At 38.7% G+C, this 22,329-nt stretch overlaps 1 protein-coding gene across 3 annotated transcripts in view; it reads left to right on the top strand.

The window, feature by feature from the left end:
* The window catches only part of ARHGAP18 (Rho GTPase activating protein 18), a 60,988-nt gene extending 40,614 nt beyond the window's left edge, over positions 1-20,374 (top strand). For 2 of the 3 annotated variants that reach the window (XM_042895173.1, XM_042895171.1), the window contains 8 exons: positions 590-667; positions 3,020-3,179; positions 6,800-6,882; positions 8,087-8,293; positions 9,091-9,237; positions 13,764-13,888; positions 15,643-15,704; positions 18,065-20,374. In XM_042895173.1, coding sequence (XP_042751107.1) covers positions 590-667; positions 3,020-3,179; positions 6,800-6,882; positions 8,087-8,293; positions 9,091-9,237; positions 13,764-13,888; positions 15,643-15,704; positions 18,065-18,156 — 954 coding nt within the window. In that variant the 3' untranslated portion in view covers positions 18,157-20,374. Of the gene's footprint in view, positions 1-589; positions 668-3,019; positions 3,180-6,799; positions 6,883-8,086; positions 8,294-9,090; positions 9,238-13,763; positions 13,889-14,662; positions 14,775-15,642; positions 15,705-18,064 lie in introns of those variants that run through there. The other variant, XM_042895172.1, reaches the window with a different exon arrangement.
* Positions 20,375-22,329: the final 1,955 nt, after the last annotated feature.

Raw genomic sequence — 22,329 nt, 5'->3', positions numbered from 1 at the left:
TTTATTTAATAGATGTGGTACTGGGGAATGTGGTTTAGTGGGCAACATTGGTGATAACTGGACAGTTGGACTAGATGATACTAGAGGTATTTCTCAACCTTAATGATTCTTTGATTCTATGAATTTAGTAAACTTGATACTTTGCTTTGTATCACACATATTTTGAGGTAAATTAATAGTTTGCTTTTGTTTGCTGCAACTAGTCTGCAATTTATAAGAACTGTGAATTATTACTGGTGCGTTCCAGTAGATCTCAGTACTAAGTAAAATGTCCTCTGGCGAAGCTGAAAACAAGAGTATTTGTGAGATAACTATTTTAGCACATGAAGGAGGTCTATAGATAGTTTTATTTTTAATAAAAGAGGCAAACTCTTTAGAAGTATTCATAGAAGGGACAAGAACCATATTAAAGATTTTATTCTGCATCTACAACAACTCTAATCCATTTCTAAACTGTGCATTTGTGTGCTCATATGTTGGATATTTGTACCACACATGTACATACATAAAGGCTCCAATATATTCGAACCATCTACCAGTAATTTTTAATTGACATCTTAATTTATGCAGTTTGGTTTGTGTTTGACAGTTGATTTCCCAGATAGAAGAGTCAACTCTGGAGACAGAAGGACTTCTTAGAATACCAGGAGTTGCAACAAGAGTAAAGGTAAAACATTATATAGATTTTTAGCACCCCTAAAAGCTTATTTGATCTCCCTCTTTTGTTACAGAAATATATTTTGAGGCCAGATTATTATTAAAAACATAATAATCTTCAAAAACAGAAAGAAAAGTCTTTTCAGAAAGAAAAATGAGTTATATTAGTCAGGAGGCTGATGGTTTGATCCAGTGTAGTTTTGGGGAAAGTTCAAGTTGGAAGCAGAGTCAAAGCTATGTTTCAAATTGAGTTGTGCCAAAATCTCATTAATTCTTGGCACAAGCTTTCTAGCCTCTTGCTTTTTTCCCTGAACCAGCTTAATCATCTGAACAGTTTATACACAGTCTTGTACCCCAGGAGGAAGTTTTTTTTCTGGCATTGTGAGCTTGCTTTAATAGCTAGACTTAACCTACATTACAGAGCAAGGCAGGCAGCATGTGTTGAAGAATCTTTCAGATTTTTTTTTATGAACAGCAAACTACCTTCTTAGCTCTCTGAACACATCCTTGTTAGGCACATCCGTTCACACACACTGACACTTCACAGAGTGGGTGCCAATTACACACAGACTCTTCCCCAGTGTTTTCCTTAGTGCAGGAAACTAAATACACAGTATGATTCATGCCAAGAGTCCATGTGTTAAAAAGATGGTCTGAACTGGCCTTAAATGCTAAAAGATAATTTAAGTGGATTCAGCTGTCCAAAGACGCCTGCCAGCCTCTATCATATCGAACTTTGTCCAGCAGCTGGTTCACTGGAAACTGAAGGAAGGGAATATTATGGAAACTGGCTTTGTTTATTTACCAGTAACTAAGATTTTTTAAAAATATATATCCTTCATTCTTTCTTTTCCACTCTACATCAGTTCTGCCTAATGGAATTACTTTGAGATGATTTTGAGATGATACTCCCATCTGGAGTACTGTGTCCAGGTGTGGAGCCCTCAGTACAAGAAAGACATAGAGATTTTGGAAAGGGTCCAGAGGAGGGCAACTAAGATGATCCTCCCCTATGAGGACAGGCTGAGGGAGTTGGGCTTGTTCAGCCTGGAGAAGAGAAGGCTGCGGGGTGACCTCATTGCAGCCTATCAATACCTGAAGGGAACCTACACCCAGGAGGGGAGTAAACTCTTCAAAAGGGCTGACAACAGCAGGACTAGGGGAAATGGTTTTAAGTTGAAGGAGGGAAGATTTAGGTTGGATGTTAGGGGGAAGTTCTTTACAAGGAAAGTGGTTAGGCCCTGGAACGGGCTGCCCAGGGAGGTTGTGGATGCCCCGTCCTTGGACGTGTTCAAGGCCAGGTTGGACGGGGTCCTGGGCAACCTGATCTAAATGTGTATGTTTGGTGGCCCTGCCAGGCAGGGGGGTTGGAACTACATGATCCTTGGGGTCCCTTCCAACCCGGGTGATTCTGTGATTCTGTGATTGTTTGTTTATTCCTTAATCTTTATAAAATTAATACAGTTTCTTAGGAAGAAGATCATTAATTATTTTTCCTTCATTAAATTTTTGCCTATTTATTTGCAGAAACTTCTTCTTTGAATTAAATAATTGTTTTGTTAGAAAAAAATGTTACATTCTTTTACTTATTTAAATGGAAACCTTCATAGAAAAAAAAATAACTCAGCATACTGAAGGACCTATATTATCTCTAATTTTGTTAAATTGTTTTTCTCCTATTGAAAAATAAAACAAATCCTTCTTACGTAGTTTTATAAAATGGTACAGATGATTGGAAGAAAATATTTTGCTATTTTATTTTAATGTTATTTTTATAGTTATAATTAAGATAATGTATTGCATATTTATGATATTTATGATAGTTAAATATTTTTACTTTAAAACCTAAGCATAGGTCCATTAGGATGTGTAGTTGACATTTCTGTTCTTGCCCTTCAGATAAAACAATTCATTTTATCTAGTTTTTTAATACTGCATTGACTATGCTGATTTAGTTTGAATTTGGATGTAGAAGGTGGTGAGTCTCAGCAGGAAAATTTTCATCTATTTCTAAAGCCTGATTTTGTTCTTGATGGGAAGAAAATGATACCCACATGACTTTAGACATCTGAGTTAGTATCTTAGCACCACTGACCCTTGTATACAATCTATGGAGACAGAAGATCTCTCTGGAGGACAGTTGAGAACATCCAATTTTTATATCAACCTGAATGTTCACATTTTCTTTGCAAATCTATTTGTAGCAAAAGATCAGCAGCAGATGGAGTTTAGCTATATTTCAGATGTTTCTTTTCTTTTTTTCTTTACCCCTTTCAAAGGAAGGAAAACATTGTTGTGTGTGTAATGCATTACTTCTAGCAGGCAAGTGCTATTGATGCTGTCTGTATCTACTGCCTTGCAGAGCCTTTGCCAAGAATTAGAAGCAAAATTTTATGAAGGGACTTTCAACTGGGAAAATGTAAAGCAACATGATGCAGCAAGTCTTTTAAAACTCTTCATCCGTGAACTGCCTCAACCTCTCCTAACTGTAGAATATCTCAAAGCTTTCCAAGATGTACAGAGTGAGTAGTGTCCTTTCCATTTCGGTTGCAAAGAAATAATACAGTGTAGAGAATTGTTTCTCTACCATAACTAGCATTTTCACTAATAATATGTGAAAGAAAACAAATCTCAAATATTACTTATCATCAGATAAAAACTATATCTTTGCTAATAAACATCAGCAAAGTAATATTTTTCATTGAACATCTACTTTAATAGTTTACTTGTAAAGTGAAAACACAGTATCGCTTTTTGTTATGTTTCTAGTGGCCTTTAGGAATTATAAAGGAGTTAAAAGTTTAGGAATTATAAAGGAGTTAAAAGAAAGTTGTGTAAGGCGGTATCAGTTTATGAATAATATTTGTTTCATAGAATCATGGAATGGCTTGGATTAGAAGGGACCTCAACGATTGTCAAGTTCCAACCCCGCTGCCACAGACAGGGTTGCAAACCACTAGATCAAGCACTAGACCAGGTTGCCAAGAGCCCCATCCAGCCTGCCCTTAAACACCTCAAGGGGGACGAGGCATCCACAGGCTCTCTGGGCAACCTGTTCTAGCACCTCACCATTTTCTCAGAAAAAAACTTCCCTCTGAAATATAGTCTAAATCTTCTCTCCTTCAGTTTAAAACCATTCCTCCTTGTCCTGTCACTGCCCTTGTAAAAAGGGTATATATACAGAGATTATATGTTTATAATCTCTGTTTAAAGGAAGACAACAGCAAAGATGTAATAGTTCTGCACAAAATCCAAGAAATGGTAATGTGTACTGTTTAGCATGGCACATGGAGAGTATTTTATCTGTTTGCCGTAGGAGAAGTTACAACAGAATTGTCAAAGCTGCTAACTTGATCAGCAAGTTCACGTGAAAACATCCTCCTTTCCAACTGGTCACCAAGACAGCAAGCATACCAGCTGTAACATAAAGAAAGCAGACAGTTTGTGACAGTGAATCAGGAGTGAGAGTCCACGTACACCAACACAGGGGTGTTGGTTTCAGACAAATTATTTCTGCTTTTTTATGGGCTCAGTGATGATGGCTTATTTCTAAGTGCATTATCAGATAATTCCCATGGTCAAGCAGACAGGCAGTTATTCTTCAAAACTCTGGGCAGTTCCACTCTCCAGGTTAGAAGATTTTTTCAAGTGCATAGACCTTAATTGATGTGAGTAGGGGACTGGAGCTTAAGCCTGTTACATGGTGGTGTTGATTTTGCAGCACTGAGCAGCAGGTTAAAGCAGACCAGAATACTTTCAGATGATGCTGACAGCTAGCAGTTCCTAAGGTTGTTCCAATTAACAGATAAGGTTCAGAGCCAGGATGGTTTCTGCTTGCCACTTCTGACTGTCTTCAAGCCTTTTGTGGTTTTACTTATCCAGAAAATATTCAGATGACAGGATGCAAAATGCATGCAGCCAAATAATTTGATATAAAACAGACTTAACACTTTATGGACTCCAATTATTTAATTGTCTGCCTTTGTATTGGTTGAGCACAGTAAGATTAGGTAGTAGAGAAAAAAGGGCCATCTTTGGGACAGTAAACGGTATTTTTCATGATAATGCATTTAAATAGCGAGGTTAGACTTTTTACTATTTAAATATTTAAATATGTCCTCTTCAATATCTTTATTGATGACCTGGATGAGGGCATCGAGTGCACCCTCAGTAAATTCGCAGATGACACCAAATTGGCTGGAAGTGTGGATCTGCCTGGGGGTAGCGAGGCCCTACAGAGGGATCTGGACAGGCTGGAGAGCTGGGCTGGAGCCAATGGGATGAGTTTCAACAAGGCCAAATGCCGGGTCCTGCACTTCGGCCACAACAACCCCAGGCGACGCTACAGGCTTGGGGCGGTGTGGCTGGAGGACTGCGTAGAGGAAATGGACCTGGGGGTATTGATTGATGCTCAGCTGAACATGAGCCGACAGTGTGCCCAGGTGGCCAAGAAGGCCAATGGCATCCTGGCCTGCATCAGAAACAGTGTTGCAAGCAGGAGCAGAGAGGTGATTGTTCCCCTATATTCAGCACTCGTGAGGCCGCACCTCGAGTACTGTGTCCAGTTTTGGGCCCCTCACTGCAAGAAAGATATTGAGGCCCTGGAACGTGTTCAAAGGAGGGCAACAAAGCTGGTGAGGGGTCTGGAACACAGGCCATATGAGGAGAGGCTGAAGGAGCTGGGAATGTTCAGCCTGGAGAAGAGGAGGCTCAGGGGAGACCTTATTGCTCTCTATAACTTCCTGAAGGGAGGTTGTAGTGAGCTGGGGGTCGGCCTCTTCTCTCGTGTCATTAGTGATAGGACCAGGGGGAATGGCTTCAAGCTATGGCAGGGGAGATTCAGGCTGGACATGAGGAAGTATTACTTTTCAGCAAGGGTGGTCAGGCACTGGAATGGACTGCCCAGGGAGGTGGTGGAATCACCGACCCTGGGGGTGTTCAAGGAAAGACTGGATGTTGTGTTGAGGGACATGGTTTAGTAGGAGCTATTGGGAATAGGTGAACGGTTGGACTGGGTGATCTTTTAGGTCTTTTCCAACCTTAGTGATTCTATGATTCTATGATTCTAAATGACTTAATTAAAACAATTTATTTTGTTAAGTGACTGACAGAACTAAAACTAGAACATTATTTGGGTGAACAGATGGAAAACCTTGATTTAAGTAATAAATCTTAATTGTTTTGCTATTGAGTTCTTACTTACTTTTAATGTATGTCTTTCTAAGCAGGCAAGTACACTGTTGTCCCTGTTTCCATGTTTTAAAGGACTGTATAATTTACCATTCTTTTATTTGTATCATTTATTTTTACTATGGAAGAGAATAGTCACAAGCTGTTTTTTATATCATGGATTAACTTTTTCTTTTCTTTTCTTTTTTTCTGTATCTCCCAAATTGTTTTGAACAAAATATATTTGAAGTAGCAGTTTTGTTGGAATCTCATTGGAATGCACAAAACCAGATCTGTTAAGCTGTGTCAGATGCAGGTCTTTCCTTGCTTTTGTTATGTATGGACTGATTCATTAGGAATCTGCTGGGAAGGCCCTAAAGTATGACAGGAGGAAATTTATCACAAGTGACAAACCCGAGAGAGTTGGGGCTCTTCACTGTTCCACACTGCTAGAATTTAGGAGCCATGCTATGTTTGCTATGATGCTCCCTGCTGTACATAAGTATTCAGCTTCTTTGCTGTTGGCTTTATCCCCACTGGTTTGCCACTCCAGCTGTTGCTACTTGTGTTGCCGGTGTCTTGCGGGGGTGACTTGGGAGACAGTGTAACTGTTCAGGCAATCAGAGAAACTGTGAATGAGGCTTTCAACATACTCTTGAAATTTCAGGCAGAGGCTCAAAAAGGGAGGAACCATTAGCCAGCTAGTTTTCTCTTTTAACATTGCAAAATAGAAAATCACAAGACTGTGAAAAATGCTGCCAAAAGACAGTTGAGTCATACAGCAACTGAATCACACAAGAGTGTTTGGAAGAAAATCAGAAAAGAAGGATTTGCCAGTCCTTTGTCACACCACGACAACAAGCCATGTGCATGCGTTCAGCATTTTATAAGATGTTTCCACTTTAAAATCATGCTTTCTGAAAAGGACAAATGACAATTTTAAAATACTGAAGATCTTTTGTTTCACTGGCAGATCTTCCAAGGAAGAAACAGCAGCTGCAAGCTTTGAATCTTTTGGTTATCCTTCTACCTGAAGCAAACAGAGACACACTGAAGGTTAGAATTGCCAATACATTTTTTTCTGTGTGAATATTTTGCCTGTTTCTGTGACTTCACTGTAATGAATACTGTTGACTTTCAACTTTTTTTTTTTTTTTTTTTTTTTTTTTTTTTTTTCTGTTTAAAGTTAATGCTGAAACTAAGGATTCTTTTTTTCATATTTGACAGAACTTCAGAAAAAAACATGACTTAGGACCCTAATTCCACCCAAATGACTTTAAGAGTATGACTTGAATTTTTTCCAGGAGACTGTAATAATAATCTTTCAGTGAATGACCTCTTCTCTTACAAGTTTCTTACCTATTTTTTTTTTAGCTGTAGCAGTCATTATTTGCAGGGCAAAAAAATAAAATGTACTAGAATCCTGCACATTATTGTCTGCTTTTATGAAATGAGTTTATCTTTCTGTTTTTATTTCCTACTTTTACCTTTGTCTTTTGTTTCTACTACATAAATAACAAATTGATGCTTCCTACTGTTATTTGCATCACATCACTCATAGAAACTTCCAATTTCAGCATGTCCTTCTGTAGCAGAGCTATCAGAAATCACTTTCAGAAAATATTTACTATTAAAATTTTTATTATCAAAAGTGAATTTGCGGGATTTCTGGGGGATACAGAACATATTCTACCATAGCCAAAAAGATTCAATTTGTTTTTATTGGTTAAATTTATTTTCCTTTTTGAGTTAATGTGTGTAAGGACGGAGGAGGATTCCTGAGTAGAGTTACAAATATCTGGAACTGAGTTTATTGAAGATTGACAGTTTGTAACTGGCCACTTGTCATTCACAATTCAGTGGTTTTCTCACTATTCCTGTACCTCATGGAACTAGACACTCCAATGACAGCTGGCATTACTGTATTCACTTTCATTTTAAGAAAAAACAACAGTAGTGTTTTCAAAAGCATATGGGAAATGCTACTTACACACCAACATAAGAAGTCTTTTGGAAAACCTCATTGTACAGAGCTTTAGCATGACTTAAATGCTTTTGAAAATATTATTAACAAGAATTATTTACTTTGTTCTATAAAGAATACTTGTACTGCAGTCTTCTGAAGAAGCATATCCACACTTCTTGTTTTTAATGTGGCTTTGTTAGGAATAATGACATTTTTCCAAGAACATGTAACATCATGGTTCAATCTAACTTTTTCAAGTGCAAAGCTGAGCTTTAAATTCTGCTGTAATTTCAGGTACTGCTCGAGTTCCTTCAAAGGGTAATAGATCATCGAGAGAAAAACAAGATGACACTAAACAATGTTGCGATGGTGATGGCCCCAAACCTTTTCACATTTCAAGGGCTTGGCTCAAAGAGTATTGAACAGAGCGAGTTTGCTATGGCAGCTGGAACAGCAAATGTCATGCGTTTTATGATTCAGTACCAAAAACTTCTCTGGACAGTAAGTGTATTCCTAAGGGGAAAAAAACTGCCATAAATTTCACAAACAAGGCATCTGAACAAAGAAGTAATGTGAACTTATTTCCATGATTTAGAGAAAGATCAGTCAGCCATGTCCAGCTGGGTTCTTTCTCGTAGGTGATTCTGTTGGGAATGAAATAGAGTTATTACGTATTATGCTGGAGTTAAGCTCTGATGGTCTGAGTTTCAGTATTTAGTATGTACCGTGAGTGAACTCAAAAATAAATCCTTGGGGAATCTTTTTATTTGTTCTGTTGGTATGCATTGTTACAAGGAATTTACTTGTGTCTGCTTAGAGATACTCACAGGGAACATGGTGTTTAAATCCAGACTTTGGGGCCAGACTTTGCATTATATGAAGTATGTTTTGATGAAAACATGAAATTCTGTCATGGTCTCTAGGAAGCTCTCTCTTATAAAGACTGAAGAACTTGAACCTTTGTTGTCCATCAGCACCTTTAAACAATCTTGACCTTTGCTACAAACGTGGAAAAGTTATCACCATTGTACAGACTAAGTGCTAAGTGAATTTTTTGGCTGAGGAAAGTAAAATCTGTATGATTTCACTTCTCTTCCACTAAGAGAGATGTAATATCACGAGTGCAGTGTTTATAAAATTATTTCATAGCTTTATATTATTTGAATCCTTAATTATTACTTTGGAATAGATACTATTTATTCCATTCCTGCTTGACAATCTGTAAATTTATAATGTTTTGGTTGGTTAGTGATGGAAATGATGAGGTTATTCAATGCTTACTATCTATATTCATCTAGATTCCCAAGTTTATTGTTAACCAAGTGAGAAAACAAAACACTGAAAACCAGAAGAAGGAGAAAAAGGACAAAGCTATGAAGAAACTTCTGAAAAAGATGGCTTATGATCGGGAAAAGCACGAGAAGCAGGACAAGACACCCAATGATGTAAGAAAACATATATCTGAAATACTGTATTAATAAGTCTGTCATCTCTCTAGTGTAAAAGTGGATATTGCCAAGAGGATATCTACATTTAATTTAATTATTTAATTTCAATAAATAGGAGGTTAATAGATAGGTTTCATAGTTATGGATTACCATCATGACACTTTTAGAAGGTTGAGCTGTTTATCTTTTCCCCAGATTTTCCAAAATGTATCTATTCTGAAAAGTGATATCACATAGGTTGTTTCAGTTTGGGTGTCTGAAACAAAAGTAGATTAGTGTTTGGAGAGAAAACAAGTGGTGTACAATCTTGTGAGCTGAGATCAAATTAAAGATTTCAGTGAATTAGAGACACCTTGTGGTAGTTTGCAAAAATGCATGGGTTTGAATCTTAACAAATATGAGTACGGCAAACTGTTAAAAAAAATTGTCATTTTCTGATAAAAGCAAAGCTGGTTAACATATTAAGACAAAAGAATGTGGCATGTGAATGTATCTTCCATGGTATCCACTTGAATTGATACTGCAAACATACATATGTGTGTGTATTGCATACATATATAAATGTATATACACATGTATATTTGAGTCTGCAAAAACATGGATCCTTTGGACAATTGCATCCAGCATCTGCTAGAACCATATATTTAAGTGTTCCTACTTCACTTTGCACGCAGTAGTGACACATCTTTAAAATGAATTAATGAGCAGTACTTTGCCTTACTTTCACATCTATATGACTATACTTGAAGGAATCTATACACAAAATCAGGAGTTATCTACAATTTTAAAATAAAGCTAATAAAGCTAATTAAATATTGACATTTATTTTGTACTGTCTAATAAAGAGAGGATTCTTTGAATACAATTCAGCGGTATTAATGTGAGCTGACACTTAAAGGAATGCTGCCATCCATTGTTCAACATGGAAATAACAGCAAATACACTGAAATAGGCAAGTGCTATTGCAGCTTCACATATCAGAATATTTTTTTGTGATTCAGTGCTGATGTTTTTGTAGTAAAATATGTCTTTTTAATCCACTAGAGAGTTATGACTGAAGTCTCATGTAATACTTACCCAAAATTATTACCTAAACATAAATGTAAGGTTGCTATCAAATAATTTTCTTTAAGCCCCAGAAATCTCTGGGGATTCCCTGCAAAATTAAATAGAATTTTTCACGCATTTTTCACTCCTGCTCAAAGTTTTCATAATTAGGGTGCCTGGGAACACAGTACTCTCAAAATCATATTCTCAGGTATGATATGGCTTCATTGTGAATGACATTTATACATTTTTCTGTGTGGCTGAAATTGCCTCAACTCTTTCAATTCTTTAAGAAAAAAGCTTCCCCTTCCCAACTCCTTCCCCCCAATTATGAGTTTGCACTGCCTTAGGTTGAAATTGAGGTGATTTAACTGTGCAGTTCCTGGACTGAACTCCACCATTAGATGGCAAGTGAGACAGTTAAACTTCTGGTGAATCACCATTCTGGTGAATGCTGTTTGAAACTGTTGAGAGTTAATTATCTTGCTTGCAGCTGAATAAAACGTAAGTGAAAGTTACGCATGCTGTGGCATCCCACGTGGTTAAACAGAGATAGCCAGAGTTTGAGTCAGTTTCATAATCTTCAGAAATATCTCAACATTTTCTGTGGCAGTCAGCTCATTTGGTAATCTATATAAATCTTATGTCTCACGAGGCCTTTCTATCATTCTCTCTCCCCCTTTTAAGAAACATCACTTATTGTGCAAGGGAAGCAGATTTGGGGCAAAATCTTTGTACAGTGCTGAGTGTGGATAGTGGGGTTTATGAAGGGGGCAGCTAAGCATACAATTCTATGGCCCAAGTTTGTGTTAGGGAGTAAGTCTTTATGCTATGGTGGGTGTGCACAGTGCTTTAGCCAGGCAAAGAAAGATGCCCTCGTGACTGCAAATTTATCCACTAGAATAGCTAATAGATACCACCTGTCACTGTATTCCTCTCTATATTGCAATTGTTCCAAAATAAAGGAACAGCCATGTTGGTGGCAAAGTGCAGTGCTACTGGGCTTATCTGATACAGCTGTACATAGCTGATTGTCCCAAGTGAGGTGTACTACTTGCAGTTCAAAGAGACAAACTGCATCCCAATCCTTTCTTTGCTTTGTCTCTCACTTAGCAAGTTCGTTTCGAACTTCAGTTTTAGTCTTCATAATCCTAGTGCTTCTTCCTTGGTTGGTATCATTTGCACATTTGGTAAGTATAAACCCATCATCTGAGTTGCAAGTGAAAATACTGTGCAGTTGCTTTATCCCTCTCTTTGTCTAGCCTGATGGATATCCAAGCATGTCATGCAAAGTAATCAGCAAGAGCCTCACAGATCCTACAGCCTGCAGCTCTTTTGTGAAACATAGATCAAGTCTCTATGAAAAGCCCTAACTGGAATGTTTTGAATTGTGCTACAGTTCCTTCTGTAAGACTGCTCCTGCATGACTTATGATCACTTTTTCTGTCCCACCACCTTGTATAGTGAATGGACTAGAGGATGTTCATTATCTATTCTTCTGTAGTTGGGCACCATGAACATACTGTTCAGCTGAGCATGAAAAGATGTAGGTAGTGAAAGTGGCAAAATGCATTCATTAGCTGAGTTAATAATGATTCTGTTTAAATAAACAGAGTAATTACCTTGTTTGATTTTCTGACTGTAATGTTTCTGCTTGGTGGACATTTCTCATTCTCTCATGCATTCAAGGCAGGCAGCTTTTTAAATCATTTATTAAATGCCTGCTGTACAGAGAAAAGGACTGTTGGCCAACTGAAGTTGAAGAAGGCAACTTCATTAAAATAAACTGAAATAAAGTAGGACCGAATTGTATACTAAAATGAAACAAATTTACAGTAAATTTGATAAAAGACCATTTAGGAACAACTGTAAATAACCTTTTCATCTTTAAAAGTTTCATATCCTTTTGCTAGGAAGCATGATCCCAACAGTCTGGAAGAAGAGAAAAAGTTGTTTAAACAGGAATTAATTTTCTATCCAATATATACAGCCGTGTTTCCATGGATGAAGGCCTTAAAGAATAGATCAGGCAAATTTAGAGATAGATATACGGAATTGCTTTTTGAGATCCTTTGCAGCCTTATGAATCTTTGATTGCATGATTACTGTGAAGCAAATTCTCAGTGAGCACTCTGACTTGTGAGTGTCCCTGTTCATTGCAGGGCAGTTGGACTAGATGACCTTTAAAGGTCTCTTCCAACTTTAAGGATTCTATGATTCTATGTATGAGTTGAACAGAAAAACGATCCCGTGGAGCCCTCCTTCTTTGTAAGTGATATGATTGATATTTGTCATCAAGGATTTTTGGATTGAAATAACATACAAATCAATTATGTGGGTTGACTTGCTGGAGATATTCTAGAGAATAAAAAATAGGGACAGAAAGCTCTTGTAGTGAATATCTGTTTCAATAGGAAATATTTCCTGAAAATAGGGATCACTTGAAGATCATTCATAGATCATTCTACTTTGTGTTATCTTTTTTTTTTCTTTTCTTTTTTTTTTTTTTCCTTTTCCTTTCTCTTTTGGCATGAAATTCAGTTTGAATGAAAGTGGAAAGGTTTCTTCTGGAAGTTTCAGGAGGGCATGGAATGTAGGAATGTCACGGAGTTGACCAGACAGGGTCCAGGGTCAGACAGTTGTCCGTAACAGGGGCAACAGGCCTCTGCCCTCCCCCCGCACCCCAGTCCCACAAAAATGGGAAGGAAGGAAGGGAGGAAAAGAGCAGCGGCAACAATCTATGGAGGAAAACTTATTTTACTATAATATCGGAATACAAGATAACAAAATATAATACAATTTAATTGAAATTGGGATTAATAAATCAGACAAGATGAGAGAGAGTTCCCGGGACCGAGTCAAACCTGAAAAGCTTGGAACGGCTAGGAAAGCACCTCCAGCACCCACTGCAAGGCAGCAAGAGAGCGCCCCCCCCACCCGGAAGGGCCAGATCCCGTGACTGCTGTAATGTACAGGGATAGGTACCTGGGATTGGGGCAGTGACGCTTCAGTGCCCCGTACACTACATGATGTTTTGATGTGGAATACTGAAATCCAAAAAACAAAAGAAAAACAAACAAACAAAAAAAACATAGAACCATGACAAGGAACTGCTTGGCTTTCATGCCTACAGCAAGTCTTTCCGTCTTTTCTGTGTCAGTCTCATATGCTTTTTGTCATACCTGAATGTGTTCTTAATATAGCAGTAGCTGTTATTTCTAACATCTTCAAAAAATAATTAAGCACTACTATTCTTTTGTTCTAAAGTTCTTTATGTGGGTAAAAAGAGATTTGAAGGCCTTATGCAATTTACTGAATTTCTCTGTAGTTATCGTATTTCTGCAGCGAAGTGTAGTAGAAAGTGGTGAAGTGCACTTACAGAGCACCGTACTGTTACTTATTTCATACTGTATTTTGAGTAACTCATCAAAGCCAGCTGCTCACAGCTTTGTTCCAACACCGTTATTGCTTTGCAGGCTGATGTTCCTCAGGGAGTGATACGGGTGCAAGCACCTCATCTTTCGAAAGTTTCCATGGCAATACAGCTGACAGAAGACCTGAAAGCCAGTGATATAGTAGCCAGATTTCTCAGTGAGAAAAGGTACAAATACATTTTTATTAACGTGTATTCTATCACGAAAAAAGTTTTAAAATTGTTTGAATCAAAGTGAGTTCATGAACTTCAGGGTCAAATTTAGCGCATTAGAATATACACTTGAGGAATTAATCTCGTGTTTCTAATGCCTCTAAAGCTCATGAGGCCGTCAGGAATGCACAAAAACTATTAGTGAAAACTGATCAGCTCTTTAGTCTGATGGGATAATACTTTTATTAAAAGAATACTTTTGTTATGTTCTCAGAAGAAGAAGGGATCTCCAAGAAAACAAGTCTAAGAAAGAAAGAGATGAGGAAAAGAGAAAACATCACATAAAAATGGAATTAATATATAACAATAGTACAGGTATTGGAATATAGATATCTGAAAATGTTGCTCGTGCAGTGTTTTAAAAGGAAAATTTGAGTTATCCAAATCCATTGAGAAATGAAGAAGTTTTAGAAAAGATTTTACATATATTTTATATGTACATGAGCAAAGTAAGAAATCAGAATGGATTTAGCAAAAAAACCCCAAATCATTAACATACGTGGGCATCATATACAACTATTCATGCTAAAGGAGTAACAGTGCTCTGTGTGAAATCAAGAAGATAGTTCTTCTTAAGAGCTGTTCTCAAGGGCTTATATTTTTGAATGAAAGTTATTTTTTTGGCTGCACCATAGCATATACTATTAGAATTAAACAGTGAGAAAAATAAAATCTTTTTGTAATTCGGAGACTTTATTCCTCCACTGTATGTTTTTTCACTTCTTTTAGTTGCAGCAAAAATAAAACCAGCAAGAATATGGTTTCCGTACCCAACCGCTTGGCTTTTTCAGACATATGAAGTGTGTGAGGGGAATACTTATTTTTGCAGCAGCAGTGAAAGAAAAATTAGAGGGTAAATATCAGGCTACTTGCTAATAACAGTTGAATGCTTTTTTAAAAACCACGAATTCTTCACATCTATGAAGGCTGCTCCAAAAGTAATGCCTCCTCTTCTATTATGTTGGCTCACGACATAGAAGTTGGTGGTGTGGCAGTAGAGGTTGAACCTTCCCGATACTTCATTACATGTTGTTGCTGTGTGAGAGATGGCAGCAAAGGGGCAATCTGACAGAATGGTGTCTGACATGTAAGTGCCCATGAAGCAAAGGTGTGGAATTGAATTCCTCCACGCAGAAAAAATAGCACCTATTGACATTCACTGATGCTTGCTGAATGTTTATGGAGTCCAAATGGTGTTATGTGAGCACGGTGAGGCAAGAGGTGGTGTGTTTCAGCAGCAACAATGACAGTGGGTCACCTGCACTGGGAAACATTGCTACAAGCATGGTATGCAGTTTCTTGTTCATGGCTGGCAAAAAATGCATAGCTAATCATGGTGACAACATTGAAAAGTAGTATTTTCTTGCTGAGAATTTGTTCTATCAAATAATGTTATTGTGTTCTTTTTTATCTGTTGTAGTTTCCCTGGAAATACATAGGAGGTATTACTTTTGGAGCGACTTATCTTATTTATACCTTTTCTGTAGTTTATTGCTCACTTGCAGGACTATTTGCACTAGCATGCAAGGGTGTTCTTGTTCACTTTATCAGTAAATAAGTATAAACAAAAAGGATTTACAGCTGCTGCACTGCTGATCTTAATTAGCAGAACTTCTACCAGAAATGTCTCAGTTGTTGGCATACAAATTCTTTGCTAGTGTACAAGTTCTTTTGCAATACAGTTAATCTATGCTTTTTGTTCCTGACAGTGGAAATGTCCAAACACTCAAGAAAGAAGAGGTCTTCCTTTATGAAATAGGAGGAAATATTGGTAAGAATGGCCTCTGTACAACTTCTTTTGCTAGAATAAGACTGTTCAGCACTTAATACATGGATTTACTGTGTGACTACATTTATTCACATCCTGACACTAAAGCAGAAAGTTAACCCTAGGGAGAAGGAAGCAGAGAAGGTGGTGTAATCATCATATTAGTAGTACATTATTATCTGTTCTAAAGTAGGAAGACTGCTGTTACAGATGTTCCTGATACGTATGTACAATAAAGAAGCATAGAAAGGTGCTTGAAGTTCATCTTCTTCATCTCTTTGTACTGAGGCATAGTAAGTGAACTTACAGCCCTTATGCTCTTCATTGGAGCGTTGCTTGCAGGCTCCAATGAAAAAATGACCATTAAAACGGAAAAATGACCAAGTAATGAAATTTTCAAACAGTTAATCTTTCCTGCTCTGTGTAACAATTGATTAAAGCAAATAGCAGATCAGCAAGGTGAAGGCCAAAGGCTGACACTGAAAGCAGTTCAGAAATTTCCTAATGAACGCAAAAGTATTTTTGTGTTAGAAATCAGTTCCCGTTATTTTTCATATGCTGAGGGAAAAAAAAAAAAAAAAAAAAAAAAAAAAAAACAACACCCCAAAACCTAAAAGACAGCATTGTATTGAACTTGCATCCTACATTCACTTTTTCCATATTAAGCTGTATTTGAAAGCACAAAATTCCATGAATATGCCGTATGTCTGTACTGCATGTTTAAATACTACATGTAGTTGCTATTTTTATCATTATTCCATTTAACCTAATCACTACTTCAATTTATTTTTTTTATGTCTAAACTGAAAAATTTCCCTGCAGGAGATGAAAAAATCTGGATGCCAGATTAGTATATTATCTTTCCCTTACATGTCCATTATATATGCAGTCTTTCAGCTGAGACAAGAACTCCCTGACGTTAACCTACTATGGTTTACATGTTAACATAGACCAGCTTTCCAGATCTTTGCAGTTCCTATCTTCCCAAACTAGCTGATGTACAAGGAGCCCCAAAGGCAAACAAGCTGACAGGCTCATTTTGCACTCATATGCTTATGCTCACATTTGTAATATGAGCAATGCTGACGTCCTTTACCCTAACAGATGGAGCTGCTGAAGTTTCCAGACATTTTTTGGTGTGCCCAGTACACTGTGGGTCTTCATGGCACTGAACAGGAATTCTGCTATTGCTTCATGAGCACGACTGGATACAGAAATCATAGCATTTCAGAATGGTTTTGGTTGAAAGGGACCTTAAAGATCATCCATTCCAGTCCTATGCCGTGAGCAGGGTTCCCACCCACTAGATCAGGCTGCCCAGGGCCCCATCTAGTGTGGCCTTGAACACATTCAGGGGTGGGTCATCCACATCTTTTTCATCCTGTGGGTCACTGAGGGTCTCGTCCAGAAGTGTGGGTGGTACATGGCACACAGGTTGGGATAAAAATGCCTGAGAGAGAACAGGCTGCCCTCAGGCATGGAGCGGGGATGGAGGTTTATCAGGAAGAGCCTATTTGAGCAGACAATCTCATTTGCTTGCCTGCAATAAGCAGAATGTCAAGACAGCTGGCAGGCTGACCCTGCTTCAGGGTAACACCTCTGCTTGCCTTCCGCTTTAGGAGAATATATTTCCAGAAACATCTGGTTGGCAGATTAAAGAAGCTACCAGTCATCTACCTCAATCACTTGGTGTGGTGAAGTAGGAGAGGGGCTGTAGTGTATAGCTGCAAATGCAAAAGCCCATGGGGAAATGGGAAGAGAAAGCTGATCTTGATGGAACAGCATGTTATTTTCATCATAGCTACCAGACAAAAATGAGTTTCTCATAATGCACCGAAAACACTGTACTACTTTTCTCTCTTTTGTCAGTAACCATTAGAAGTGCTATGCAGAAGTGTTAACCGAGAGAAGCAGAGTGGGGAATAATACCTTCTTAACAAGGACAAACCCTGCTCAGACTTTCCATTTCAGAAAAGAAAGAAATTTTAATGGGCTTCAATGGAATTTTGAATTAACCACAAGACAACCAGGGCCCCATTTTCCTTTATTAAACCTTCAGAGAGTGGAGGTTCCATGCAAATAGTCTGTGAAGAATCTGACCCAGTGCCACAGAGTTGGAACCTCCCACAGCTTCCCTCACAGCCTCAACCTGCATGCCTTCCTCTCCAAGATGGATGAGAAGACTAAAAGCACTTCTAGGCTTTAGCTATGTTGTCCATTGTTAAATACCACAGAAATAGCTTGAAAACTTAAATGGAATAAACCAGCAACTTTGAAAATAATTTCTTATTTTTAATTTTTTTCTTTACTGATGTAGCCAAATAACCTCTTTTTTGTTTTTTTCTTTTTTTTTTTTTTCTAAGGGGAACGCTGCCTTGATGATGATACCTACATGAAGGACCTCTACCAGCTCAACCCAAATGCTGAGTGGGTTATAAAATCTAAGCAGAGCTAAGCAAATGGCAAAAGAACAAACCACGGACTTACCTTGTAATGCTGAATTTTTCAAAGGGGTAGTGTGTTCTTTCAACATTCAACTTTACTATACTTATTAATAGAAACTTACCTAGTTAAAAAAAAAGAAAGGCAATGGAAACCCAACAATGATTACTAGTAAATTTTCACTTTTACTTACAGCAAGATACCAGAAAGAACTTTTCCCACTCATTTGATACAAGAATAAGTCAGTTAAACACTTTAATGGCACTAATCTCCCTTAATGATACTCCCATCTGGTAGGTCTGGTTTCAAAAGAATTTATTTTTCAAACAGATGTTTAACCTCTTTATGTTAGAGATCTAAAATCTGTTTGCATAGAAGTGTGTGTTCACATAGGTTTTTGCAGTGGTAGGACACTGGAGAACCAAATCCTGATCAGCACTTCTGAATGGTACAGTATTAAAAATACCTGAAACCATTTCTCAAGTAAGTGTGAAATTTGCAGGAAAAAACTGCAGTACAATATATATTTTGTTTTTGGAAGTCCTAATTTTGTTCACTTTCTAGGTAAACTTTGATAGAAACTATTTAAAAACAACTGTGAAAATGCTTTCTATGCATCTTTTTGCTAGATCTTTTTAATATTTTTATTCTTATTATAGCTGATCGTATTCTTGATACTATTTTTTTTTTTTTTTTTTTTTTTTAAGTAGGACAGTATAATACAGTGAGTCATTTTTAAAGCTCACCACTCTTGGCAGTGTCCTTTCTGAAATAATGTCACCACTAGAAAGATGTCTGAGTTTATCAGCAGTGATACATGGATATGTTGCAAATGTTGATTTCAGGGTTTTTGGATATCTGAGAGATTGCAGAGCATTTTGTGAACTGCCAAAATCTGCCAATTATGAGCACAATAAAGACTGTTAGGGTGAATAAAATAACTGTGGAGAGAAACTGTAAGCTCAGTTTCACAGTAGCAAACCACCAAATCTTTCACTCAAAATCAGGGTAAAGGTCTGCTGTGGAGTGTACATAGGCTCTTTGGTATTACCTACCACCAGCTTTACATCTGGTCTATGCTGGATGAGGCCAGAATCAAGTTCTACCTTCCCTGATAGATGCTGTCTAAACCACTTGAAAATTAATAGTCCAATGGTGAATTATTTCAAATCCTCCTCTTGGCAGAAGGAAGGACTGAATTCTCCTTGTGGAATTCATTGATACTGAATTACAGACTGACATGGCTCACTGCAGTGCTAAGTGCTGTGACTGTGGCTTCAGAATCCAGTCCCATAGCAATGCTTTGGGCTCACAAACCTGTGTACCACTTCACAGTTTATTTGTAAACCAGCTCACCCCAGCTGTAGCACATATCTGCATGCTGACCACCTGAAGTAACTACTGTGAAATGATGTCCTTGGAACTAAGCATTTTCTTCCGATGCACACAGAATTACATTGACCTCATAGGGAATGTCTACATACAATCAAGAACTGCATTTGATTTTTTTTTTTTTTTTTTGTACTTGATCAAAGCTAATTAAAAGAATTGGGGGGGCCTTTCTACTGAGCTTTGGATATAGGCCCTGGCTGTGTTATTCCCAAAGAAACCACTGGAACTCTATTTTATGCACAAGCAGTGAAGTAGAATTCTGACAGGACATGGAAAAATTTGGGCACCTTCTGATTAGTTATCTGCAGTGTACGAACAATTTGAGGGCTGTAAGTATTCATTGTTGTTAAAAAGGCTCCGAGAGGATGCAGTGAAGGATTCTGCAGAGCAGGATGAAGGAAATTGGAGACTGCTGCAGCAGGTCTGCTCCCAATGCTCTGCCTCTGTGGGTACCCCCATGGTGTTGCACTGAGCCATGGTAGCACTCCCCGTAAGACAAATCGCTTTGTCAATAGAACAAAACTCACTTGCTGTTCTTTAAGGGATAGAGTAGAAAATCAGAGCAGTGCTTAGGCAAAATATTTATTAATCTAATGTAATACATAGAAGGTGTTTTTGTCATGTAAGGCAGAAATGATGTGATGTAGTACACATAGTTCTATAAGCAACTGCTCGCAACTGGGACGCCAGGTGTTGTTTGAATCAGGAGCAAAGTGCAGAGGATGGGAACAGCTGCATGGTTCTGGCGTAACATTACAACCTGCTGGCTATGATCTTTTAAATAACTTTGTTTCTGGTTTAGTGCCATTATCTTTTTTTTTTTTTTTTTTTAATTTAAAAGGCTCTTTTATAATTAAATGTTATTTTTTTTTCTGAACGCTCTTCTCCTTTGAGTTATTATGCGAAAGCTTTCTGTGCACGTCAAACACAAAATGACACCGAGTGGGGATTATTTTTTAATTTCACACCGTGCGTCTTTGCAGGTAGTTCGTTGTTTTGTGCGTGGAAAGAGACGTTGCTAAGCGGCACGCTCAGTTACAGTGCCTTGCAGCCTGACGACAGGAGCGCTGCTACCCGGCACCTACCCGCGGTAGCAACAGCGCCACCCTTCGCTGAGGCCGCCCGCCCCGCTGACGGACGGCCGCACGGAACGCGCCCTGCCGCGGTGCTACGGCGCCCCCTCGCGGGCAGAGCTGGATCCTACGCGGCTGTGAGCGGGCAGGCGTTGTCTTTACGAGAGTGGGTGCGAAGCGCGTTCCCTGCTCTGGGTGGCGTTTCAGATGCTTTTGTTTGAATGTTAGCGTAGTTGCGCCGCTGGCTGCTCGTTTCCCAATTCCCGGCCTTTTGTCGCTGGGTGGCTCGTGCCTCCTCCTTTTCCCCGCCTCCGCCGCCTCCACCCGTAATCCTCGCATTCCCCTCCCACGGGAGAGCGCCGGGAGGGTGGCATCTTCCATCCCACCTTCGCCCTTCCTGAGCAGCTTGCAGGAGGGCATGTGGCAGGGCCCTCGGCTGCAGGTCAGCAGGGGGGATTCATGGAGATAGCGGGCGGGTGAGTGGGTCTGGGTGTGTGCTCTGACCATCAGGCAGCGCTACTGTGCCATGCGGGTGATGGAGAGGGGCACAGGTTGACCAGAGATTGGAGTCTCCTCCTTGAAGATCTTCAGAAGCCACCTGGACGTGATGCTGAGCAACCTGCTCTGGGTGCCCCTGCGTTAGAGCAGATGGGCACATGGATCCCTTTCCACCTCAGCCGTTCCATGTTAAGCACTGGCAAAACCTCCCGTGAGGCTGCTTTGAACTCAGGGCCTTAGGAGATGCGCCCATTGAGGAGGAAATGCTTTAGGAAGTCCTGCCTAAAACTTTTTTGCAATCCGTTACTTTTTTTTCTCAAATATTCTTCTTGAAGTTACTGAAGCTGTTTAATAAAATGCGCTCTTTTACTAAGCATTAAGAGTTAATTTGCAGTAGAAAAGCAATCTCAGTGGAAGATTTGCTAAGTGAGTGATTTCCTCTAATGCACCTCAATATATATAGGAATTGAATCTCTGTAGCACTTCTATTTCTAAAAAACTGCAGCCATTCACAAAGAAAAGAAAACAATGTATATGCACTAATTTTACAGCAACGTTTACAACAATTACTTTTTACTAGGGCAGTGCTTGCAAGAACTTCTAACCATTGTTTCTGTTTGCAGATGAAGAGGCAGGTAAGCACTTCTCATCTCAATTTAGCAGATGGGAGAACTGTTCCTAGATGGCTTGCCTGGGGCTGAAGATGTGAAATCAATCTGATTTGTAGAAACCAAATATAATCCTCCAAAACTGTTCAAAAAATCTGCCGTATCATCAGTAACGGGACTTCAGCAAACATAAATCTGACTTCAGGGGACAGTTTTAATAAATATAATACTGTGAGCTTTAGCCTGATTTCCAAAGCAGGAGTCTGGGGTAATCTTGCTGCCAGTGTGTGTCTTCCCCTAATTACTTCTGGATCTGCTGGCAGACTTCAATCATTCTTGGCAGACAGAGTAGAGGGAGAGAACGTCTCAAAAATAATTAAATTTATATGAGTTTCATAAAAGGAGGCAACTGGCAGAGGCAGAACAAGCCCTTTGATCAAAGGACAGGTGACAGCATAAATTCTGCCTTTATGTAGGCACTGGAGCAGCTACAGAGCTGGCTTTTATGGTGTAGCTTGTTCCTAACTTCTGGTTAGCACAATTGATCCCCTTTCCTCCCCTGTTGGGTTCAGCATCTCAGTAAGCACCATCCCTGCAGAGCTACCTGCAAGGTGG

Source organism: Lagopus leucura, unplaced genomic scaffold (assembly GCF_019238085.1).
Source record: "Lagopus leucura isolate 7727_CA_CO unplaced genomic scaffold, USGS_WTPT01 Super-Scaffold_73, whole genome shotgun sequence".
NCBI lineage: Eukaryota > Metazoa > Chordata > Aves > Galliformes > Phasianidae > Lagopus > Lagopus leucura.
Note: the sequence above shows the minus strand (reverse complement) of the source record. Positions and strands in the feature narration are given on the sequence as shown.